The sequence below is a fragment of the Salvelinus fontinalis genome, chromosome 36, assembly GCF_029448725.1.
Source record: "Salvelinus fontinalis isolate EN_2023a chromosome 36, ASM2944872v1, whole genome shotgun sequence".
Taxonomy (NCBI): Eukaryota; Metazoa; Chordata; class Actinopteri; order Salmoniformes; family Salmonidae; genus Salvelinus; species Salvelinus fontinalis.
In genome coordinates, this window is record NC_074700.1 from 16,107,541 (window position 1) to 16,118,128 (window position 10,588).

The following is a 10,588-nucleotide window of genomic DNA, read 5'->3' on the forward strand; positions in this document are numbered from 1 at the left end:
TAAAGCATCAAGTCACATTGTGTTGACAGTGAAAGTAACACTGTAGCACAGCCATAACTAATGTGCCAAAAATACTAAGCATTCCTTGATTACATTCTGGAATTGGGAGTATGGTTCAAAACCTTACAGCTAGATCCACATTATGAATAGATCCACATTATGAATAGATCCACATTATGAATAGATCCACATTATGAATAGATCCACATTATGAATAGATCCACATTAGGAATAGATCCACATTATGAATAGATCCACATTAGGAATAGATCCACATTATGAATAGATCCACATTATGAATAGATCCACACTATGAATAGATCCACATTATGAATAGATCCACACTATGAATAGATCCACATTATGAATAGATCCACATTAGGAATAGATCCACATTATGAATAGATCCACACTATGAATAGATCCACACTATGAACATTTTAAACTTTTTTTTACTAAATGTGCAAAAACATTCAAATGGGATATATAACTGATAAGGGTTGGTTTCTTTGGTCAGTAGTGTGTGTGTGTGTGTGTGTGTGTGTGTGTGTGTGTGTGTGTGTGTGTGTGTGTGTGTGTGTGTGTGTGTGTGTGTGTGTGTGTGTGTGTGTGTGTGTGTGTGTGTGTGTGTGTGTGTGTGTGTGTGTGTCTCAGTATGTGTCAGTAGTTGTGGCCTGGTCACAAGGACAGAGCCTGACAAATGGACAAATGTTACACCTGCACTGAGGCCTTTGTTATAGCCAGCACTTCAAGCAGTCCAGGTAGGAACAGTAGCAACAGCAAGTTGCAGTGTGGCAAGATTAGGAAGTGTAGGTCTACTATCAACAATAACATTTTCATGAATTATAAAGAGTCTTTGTAGTTGAATGGTTAGCAGCACATTCATTTACCTTCAAACCATGTGAAATGTCTGTTAAGAAAACTGGAAACATAGAATAAAAACAACAGAATAGCTTGTATCTTCAAGTGTTTTGAGAACAGTGTATTGGACAGGCAGTTCAAAGAGTATGGCCTACAAATGAATGATGAAATGGTGACATTGCACTTTGGCATAATGAGCACAGTGTGTGAGATAGTTTACAGCCATGCCACAAACATAACATAGAGACATGCATGCTATGTTACATAGTGTGTGTGTGTGTGTGTGTGAGTGCGTGCGTGCGTGGCTTGTAGCAGAGCCACTTACACTATATATACAAAAGTACATGGACACCTTTTCAAATGAGTCAATTCGGCTATTTCAGCCACACCCGTTGCTGACAGGTGTATAAAATCGAGCACACTGCCATGCAATCTCCATAGACAAACATTGGCAGTAGAATGGCCTTACTGAAGAGCTCAGTGACTTTCAACGTGGCACCGTCATAGGATGCCACCTTCCTATAAGACAGTTTGTCAAATGTCTGCCCTGTTAGAGCTGCCCCGATCAACTGTAAGTGCTGCTATTGTGAAGTGGAAACGTCTAAGAGCAGCAACGGCTCAGCCGCGAAGTGGTAGGCCACACAAGCTCACAGAACGGGACCGCTGAGTGCTGAAGTAAAAATCGTCTGTTGCAACACTCACTACCGGGTTCCAAACTGCCGCTGGAAGCAACGTCAGCACAATAACTGTTCGTCGGGAGCTCCATGAAATTGGTTTCCATGGCCGAGCAGCCACACACGAGCCTAAGATCATCATGTGCAATGCTAAGTGTTGGCTGGAGTGGTGTAAAGCCCGCCACCATTGGACTCTGGGGCAGAGGAAATGCGTTCTATGGAGTGACAATCATCCTTCACCATCTGTCAGTTCGATGGACAAATCTGTGTTTGGTGGATGCCAGGAGAACGCTACCTTCCCCAATACATAGTGCCAACTGTAAAGTTTGCTGGAGGAGTAATAATTGTCTAGGGCTGTTTTTCATGGTTTGGGCTAGGCCCCTTAGTTCCAGTGATGGGAAATCTTAACGCTTGATGACAATGCCCCCTGCACAAAGTGAGGTCCATACAGAAATGGTTTGTTGAGATCGGTGTGGAAAAACTTGACTGGCCTGCACAGAGCCCTGACCTCAACCCCATCGAACACCTTTGGGATGAATTGGAACGCCGACTGCGAGCCAGGCCTAAACGCCCAACATCAGTGCCGACCTCACTAATGCTCTTGTGGCTGAATGGAAGCAAGTCCCCACAGCAATGTTCCAACATCTAGTGGAAAGCCTTCACAGAAGATTGGAGGATGTTATAGCAGCAAAGGGGGGACCAACTCCATATTAATGCCAATGATTTTGGAATGAGAATGTTCGACAAGCAGGTATCCGCATACTTTTGGTAATGTAGTGTATATGTGCACTGATGGATTTATGAGAGAGAAGACTGGACACATCATGCATTCAGCATGTGGCAATGAGCCCAGGAGAAACATCACTGCAGAAAAACAACTGGAATTGGTATGATTGTGTGTGTGTGTGTGCATGCGTGTGTATGTGCATGTGTTAGTGTGTGTGTAACCGATATGAAATGGCTAGCTAGTTTGCGGGGTGCGCGCTAATAGCGTTTCAATTGGTGACGTCACTCGCTCTGAGACCTTGAAGTAGTTGTTTCCCTTCATTCCATGTGTAAATGTGATTTTTGTGTGTAATGACTATTCATAAGGAATACTGATTATAGCAGCCACAACATAGGTCATTTGTGAGTTGTTATACAGGATTAGGCAGTGAAAAAGTAATACAATACTAACATTGAGTATGTAGTTAATAACTAGTAGCCTAATATTGTGTATGGATGTTGAGAGAAGGACAAAGGAGTAGCTCTGGCCTATAGCATTCTAAAAAGAGACACATGGATGACATCATCCTATAGACTTTTCAAACACGCCCCCTACCTACAATATGATAAAGTGGTCGGATGGTCAGTACCTGCGCGCCCCTGCACATCCACAGCACACACACTCTCTTACTGTCACACGCACAAGGTAGACAATGAAAAGGGAGGGTTGCCTTGTGCCGTGCGCGTGAGCACGAGGAAGATGTAATCTAACAGGTAGCCAGAGAAATCACTTTACCCTTGAGCAATTGTCTCCTATGAACTACGTTATAACAATAGCCTACCTGTCATTACTCAGATATGATATCTAGACGACATTAGGAGTATTATAGTTGAAGCTATGTTGGCCATACCTCGTCTCCAGTGTCCGTGGTATGTGTGCGTGTGTGTGTGCGTGCGTGTGTTATTAGGCTATACATATCACAGCACCAATAAAATATGGCAAGCAACGTTTGAATGATTGAAGCAAACCGTTCCCACATTCCAATATCGAGCACATTTGGTCAATCACTTTAGACGTGCACTGTCATTCAAATCACGTCCTTTCTGTCTAACATCCTATTTGAATAAATGGCTATATGCTACCGAATGCACAGAACTAGGGTCATATTGTGGATACTAGGTTCTTGCACCAATCAGGCCATGATCATGTTAGACACACGCACCCTATGAAATAGCCTACCACACACTGCGGCGCATGTAATGACAAACTCATCGCCATACACTCTGAACAATTGAGCATCTACCTCTCTCTCTCTCTCTCTCATACACACACACACACACGCACGCACCCACGCACGCACGCACACATACACACACACACACACACACACACACACACACACACACACACATCTGAAGCGAAACTAGAATAACTTTCCCCTCATCAAGTTTGAAAGCCTCGGTATTGTTCGACAACATGAAACAGTGTCTCATTGATTAGGGAAGGTAACAGAGAAAACCCCAATCTTACCACGGTGAAAACTCAACGCCAAACTCAGGAGCAAAAGCCTCTGCATGGTTCAGAAGACCAGTAAGTCCGTTAGCTCAATTCTCCGTGAGGACAGCATTAAAAATCCTAGTTGGATTCTATTCACCAGTATAGGGTAATTGTAATCCTTCCAATTAATATATGTGACGATTTTCGTCGTTCTCCACCTCCCCTTTCTGCTCTTTTTTTGCGGTCTACAACATTTCTCCGTTTTTCCTCCTTTCCCCTTCCCGTTGTCCGCTCTTTCGTGCTCGGCGATGGTCCGTTTACTCATTAGCGACGCATTCCTCTCTCTCTCTCTCTCCCCCTCTCTCTCTCTCTCTCCCTCTCTAGCTCTCACGTCAGCGCCACAGCACACACCCCTCCTTTTTCTAGTCTGAATCTCGCGTTAGATGTTAACCGCTATTAGATGCGCATTTCTTTGTCACCAGGAAACAACTAAAATACTTTGTCCATGTTTGTTGAATTTTGAATCATCATTATCTCTGTATTTTTATTTGTAAGAGAGATGGAGCAATAGGTTATAGATCTCATGACGTGTCATGGTTATGGACTTGACTAGTTGAATCATACTGTAAAGCAAATCATTCTGCATTCATTCTGCGTGACACAACCAAGTTCTACCCCAAAAGTGACAGCATATGTTCCTTCCTTTCCCTCGATTTAATGATGAAGGCTATACAGATGTGGAGTTCACTGTCACCGCTGAGTCTGTATAGTGGTCTATTAGGCTATTGCTCTCATGTTCCCACCCTTCGCTTTGCTTTAAAGTATAGACCAGTGTTGGAGCGCCCTCAAGTGCACTGACTCCTGAACTACTCCCCAAACAACTGGAGCAACTATTCAAATACCTTCACACGAATGCACCTCATTAAAAACAACAAATTCAGCTACACTAATTTGTTCACGGAAACATTTACCGCTATAATTAGGATTCCAGGCATTGCCATCATTACAGTGTTACATTGTTTGGTCCGTTATTGCAAGTATAGCTTATTCAGTAGACTGGCATTGATATATTTTTCCTAAATAAGTGGTTCATTTTCTACGATTACTCAGAGATGATCTACTTCAGGTAAAACTATATAGGCTAGGGATGGATTGTTTGTGCGGTTAAATAAATCTGTCAATAGTAGCATGGGATTTTAAATATATATATTATAATATGGGCCTAGCAAAAATGTCCTTTGATATTGTAATGCTAAATAAGTGGTCGAACATACCATTCTATCACGTAAAGAACAAATAAAATGAAGCATACAAATATGTAAATAAGTGTTTATTTGATATTAATTAAACGCCAGATTATACATTTGTATCATTATTAGTATATAGGATTTTTTTTAAAGTTATGGTGTAGAGAGATGTAGTGAAGTGCAGCCATATATTTAGAATACTTCTTAGCAGGATGCATTGAATGAAATGGTGGCTGCAGTTTATTATGGGACAGCATTCATTTTCTATAATAAAAATTTCGCAGGTCTGCCGTGAAGCATCAAGAGTGGCACATCTCTGCCGGGACTCGAACCCGGAGCCTCTGGATTAGAAGTCCAGCGCGCTATTCCATTGCGCCACAGAGACTACGGCAATAAACGTGATCCTGGTCAGGTTTAGATATTCACATCCCTCTATGTTGACGCTTTCTGTATCCTTCTAGCATCAGCACCACCCTCCGTCGACATTTGAGCTCGATGAGAGAGACCGTTAGAGGGCGCTGTAAGCTCTCTCTTCAATGGACTTCACTCGCTCGAGCCGCTCTCCAGAGCCAAAATGGCGATGGTGTTCATTAGTAGCATGCAGAAAATGCATTCTATTTAGGCTTTAATAAAATGCGCAGTTCAATAAGGAGATTGAAAAGCAATAGCCAATATACTGTGTGGAATATTAGATACAGTTTTTCATCATTATATTTTCCTCAGAAAAGCCTACTAACCGAGGGATTTTTTTTATTGTGGTGAATCTGCACAGAATAAAACACCCTCAATCAACTAAACTGCCTCCTTTTTAAAAGGTTCCATAGCCTACTGGATATATTATGATGATTGGCAACTTTTTGTCTGCTATGACTGTTCTCTCAGACAGCAGATAGCAATGTATATAAATTAAGCAATGAGGCCCGAGGATGTGAGGTATATGGTCAATAAACCATGGCTAAGGGCTGCTCTTACGCATGATGCAACACAGAGTGCGCAGATACAGCCCTTAGCTGTGGTATATGTCTTTTGTAAAGAGCAGCCATATTGTTGTCAGTCTGCTAGGGACCTGTTTTTAACATTTTAAGTGTGTATGTTTATTTTGTGTTACCATTTAATTAGCTAGTAAATAAATAATTACACCAATTTGTGTAGTACTGAATCATAAGTAAGGTTCTGGTTTTTGCAGATGCAAGGAGGTTACGACTGTTCAGAAGGATGATATGATACGAGGTTATGATTAATACATTGACTGTTTATAGATGTGATAGGTAAAGACCTTTAGTTTAATTCGGGAGATGGTCACTCTTTAAAGAACCGCTCTCCTGGTGCCCCAGATCCTAATGAGTTAATTTTTACATGATTAATTGAATCGAGTAACAATTAAATATAGTTAGTTGATTAGATAAATAACAGTCTTCAGATTAATGTTAAAGTAAAATCATGACAATATCAAGGATAGTGTCACGCCCTGACCATAGTTTGCTTTGTATGTTTCTATGGTTTGTTTGGTCAGGGTGTGATCTGAGTGGGCATTCTATGTTGTATGTCTAGTTTGTCTGTTTCAATGTGTTTGGCCTGAAATGGTTCTCAATCAGAGGCAAGTGTTAGTCGTTGTCTCTGATTGGGAACCATATTTAGGCAGCCTGTTTTGTATTCTGGGTTGTGGGTGATTGTTCCTGTTACTGTGTTCCTGTGTTTACGTTACGGGATTGTTTCGTCTTCGTTCATTTTGTCGGTTTATTGTTTTTTGTTCCTTGTTAAAGTATTCTATTAAAATGGATAATCATCACGCTGCATTTTGGTCCGCCGATCCTTCCTACTACTCCTCCTCAGAAGAGGAGGAAGATGAGCATTACAGATAGCATCAAAAATTAATACAGAAATACCATTTGAAGCTTGATAAGTTGATCATTTGAATCAGCTGTGTAGTGCTAAGGCAAAAACAAAGATGCTCTCCTTTGAGTCCCCAAGAACAGGACTGAGAACCACTGCTCTTCATTGGGACCTCTTCATCTGCAGACAGGCTTTCACAGCTCTCTGTATCTGTGGACAAAAAACATCACAAGAAACAGACTTCATTATACTCAAATTAGACAGCACTGAATATTATGTTACTCTTTTCGCTGTCGTCACTTCTAGGGACTGGAACTACACGAAAGTACCTGCCCTATACAGAATAGCCTACTCTCTCTTTGACAGTTGGGGCTGCTAACGTTATCCTTTCACCCTCCTCCATGGCTGTTAGCTAGCTACCTACAAATGCATTTTTAGTTTTTTTTACAATGATAAATACATCAAGATAGCTGGCTAATATGAAGTTAGGTAGCTGGTGATATTTCATTAACTTAGCTAGCTAGCTATACAGTATGTAAAGCTAGCTCGATAGCTAGCTAGCTACGTTACCAGCTAATTCAGACTTCATTCAGTATTATCTCTTTGTTATTATCTCTTTGTTATTAAATGTTGATTATTGTTCTTGGTCCCTGATTGTCCCCTATGCCTACATGAATAATCTAAAGAAAATGAAGTGACATGATCCATCTTAAATTGTTAAAGGAAAGTTCCCCCTCTATATTTTATTTTCAGTAGTCCACTGTTGATACAGTCCCAAAATGTTTTGAGACTTATTTTCATGTAATCCCATTTCAGTTTCTCTGACTGCTTGTCAGACTGCTTGTAACTTGTGATGATAGGAATAAAATAGCCTATACAAAGGAATTTATACTATCCATGTAGCTACTTCAAATTTAGGCACATATCCAAATCCAGAGTCTAATAATACATGTAAATTCTTCAGAATCCCATTCCTGTCAGCATCCCGTGACAGGGAAGTAACCTTTAGGAAGAAACCAGGAAATACCTGTCAGGGAATTCCCTTCTGATAGGCTACCCTTGCGACTATGTTTAGCATGAATATACCTCCATATTACCTGGATAGCCAGTAGGCTACAGCTCAACATTTTTAAGGGCAACCGCTTAAAAATGTATGTAGGTCATATATGTAGGTTTAGATATTCAAAAAAATGGGTTGGGCACTTGTTTTTTATTCAGATTGGGACTGGAAGCCATGTTGTATACACTCTTCCTCTGTCCTGCCTCTCACACAGGTGTTGCACACAGCCTGGGTACCAGTCTGTTTAGCTAACATTCCACTCCTTGTACTCTGTGTCATATGTCAAAGATGTTTCGCGATGGCAAAGAGTACAAGGAGTGGAATGTTAGCTAAACAGAACTGGTACCCAGGCTGCCTCTCACATAGGCTCATATTTGATCTTTGACCTGCATGTCCTAAACTCGAGGTCTGGGAATGATCTTCTCGTACTCTTCTGGTTCCTCAGTTTTAATTAGAACAGACTCAACAATGCCAAGGCTCTGTTGTGGTTCACAAGTCAGTGTCCAACACTTTACTGTAGTAACTGAAATGCAGAGTAGGGATTCATATTTTCCAGAAAATCTACCACGTTTTAATACTGGGAATAATTCATATTTATCCCGAGAGTCCCGGGAAATACTACAAAAATCAGAAATGCCCATTTAAAGCATTTAAACCAAGATATGGTCCCTATGCCAGGGTTCTCCCCCCAAAAGATTGTTGCTGCCGAATATTGCCGGCTTGGCTGCGGCACTAGTGAAACTGATATTTAGTAATGATAGTGTAACTTTGTTCGTCAATGACATTGTTGTGAATTGCGAACCAGGCCGTTAATAAATTCTGATCGTTACCATGTTCCGCAATTAATTCAGCACTATTCAGCAGTAGGCCTTGGCTATCTCGACACAGAAGCGCACTCAGAGCGCACCCCGAGTAGGCTATATCGCAACGGCAGTCAAACAAAAGTCAAATGAACAAAGTTGCTAAGCTTGATAGATAACCTCCAACGAATGACAAAAAACTTTGTTCATTCAATTTTTTCACACTGGGCGCTTTAACTGGACATGGTTCTACAGGAGTTCCACCAGCTGAAAAAGCTAAGTAGTAAGGTTAACATGATGGCGACGCCATCAACTTGCAGTCACTGTACTCATAATATGCAGGAGAACTATTATGGAGGCAAATCCCTGCCAAAAGGTTGTATGTATGTATTGTTAGGATCGTAAGAAAATCCATACGTAAATTCTTAGGATCATAAGAAAAGCCATGCGTGAAACACTAAACGTAAAAAAAAACGATCACTAAACGTACAAACCCTTTGTTACGACTATGAATTAACATTTGCACGTTTGGTTTTTACTTTACGTCTCCCTTTACTCGGTTACAGACATTCTTTATGCGTTAGAGTTGCGCATACAAGTTATGCGTTAACTCTTATACATTAGAGTTTCTTTGCAGCTAACGTTACCGGTTTAATTTCCAAAATAAAAGTATTGAGCTTGTTTTAGAACTGCATTCAATAACGACGTTATACCAGTAGATTATGTAGTATAGGCTTGGGCCTGAGAATGATAAAGACATAGAAGAACCTTGTCTAGAATAACCGCCTGAGCTGCAAAATAGGAAGTAAATATTGTTTATGCTAGGCCTATTCCTCTGTCTTAATATGTCATGCTGCTGTGTGTTATTTAACGGCCATATAATTGCATAATACATTTTTATAGACGCGTGGGGCTATTGTGGTGATTATGTAACCTAATGAATCACACGTTTTCCAGTTTTTGGGAGCTTGGACTGTAGGTCTAATATTAGTCATTTTGACTGTTGTATTAGTGAATTCCACTACTATACCCTTGTTATAGCAATTTGCGTTGCACAACGCCATCACGCAGAGGCTATATCCATATCAATAAATGTGACAAAACAAAATATTGATTAAGTCTTGGCTATACCCTGTCCTGAGCAAAATAGCCAAGGGGTCCCAAATGGTCAAGACGATCTATAGCCTATTCTTATTGCCAGATCTGTTTTCCCTTTCAGCCACTGCACATGCTTCTTCAACTATTTTGTTGAAAATGTATTTAGAGGCTATATTTAGAGACCTGTTAGCTAGGGTCTCTTTTTATGGGGAGCCCTATAATAAACACAGTTATAAAACACAAATAAAGTTCTAAAATTATTCCGCAAGACACCAGTACCCAAAATGATAGCCTAAATTCCTAAATTGCAATGCCTATAAGTTGAAGGCATATTTTTTTTTTTGGATAGGCCTAAATTCAACATTGAATTATTAAAGTGATAGGCGAAAGAACTTTGGAGAATTTAGATACATTTCAATAAACAAATGCATAAGACTGTTCTATTCTCTTTGATTTATTTCCTATTGCATCTCAGACTGAACTGAATGAAGGATGAATTAAATGTTCAAATATGTCGGAATGACGAGTTGCATGCATCATGCATGCTCTGCACTTTATTTGGCTAGTAGACAAATAGGCCTACATTAGGGTATAATGACTCTGGCTGCATACCTCCAGAATGGCATCTTCTGAGGCTGAGGGGTGCTCTTCTGAAGGTGCATGGTGCTATGGTGTTGCATGGACATCACAAGCTCTTCAACTGGGCAGCAGTATCGCGATGGAGGGAATAGCCTATACGGAGACTACCTAAGACCACTGCAACATAGTTATTGTAAAGTGAGGGAAAAGCTAATGCCAGATTTAGCCTATGT

At 40.6% G+C, this 10,588-nt stretch overlaps 1 protein-coding gene and 1 non-coding gene across 3 annotated transcripts in view; both read right to left on the bottom strand.

The window, feature by feature from the left end:
* Positions 1 to 4,106, bottom strand: part of LOC129835296 (kin of IRRE-like protein 1) — a 38,677-nt gene extending 34,571 nt beyond the window's left edge. For both annotated transcript variants that reach the window (XM_055900878.1, XM_055900877.1), the window contains exon 1: positions 3,772 to 4,106. In XM_055900878.1, the coding sequence (XP_055756853.1) occupies positions 3,772 to 3,817 (46 nt within the window). In that variant the 5' untranslated portion in view covers positions 3,818 to 4,106. The remainder of the gene's footprint in view (positions 1 to 3,771) is intronic.
* Positions 4,107 to 5,296: 1,190 nt separating this feature from the next.
* On the bottom strand, positions 5,297 to 5,370 carry trnar-ucu (transfer RNA arginine (anticodon UCU)). Its single transcript has one exon. It is a non-coding gene; the product is annotated as a tRNA-Arg (tRNA).
* Positions 5,371 to 10,588: the final 5,218 nt, after the last annotated feature.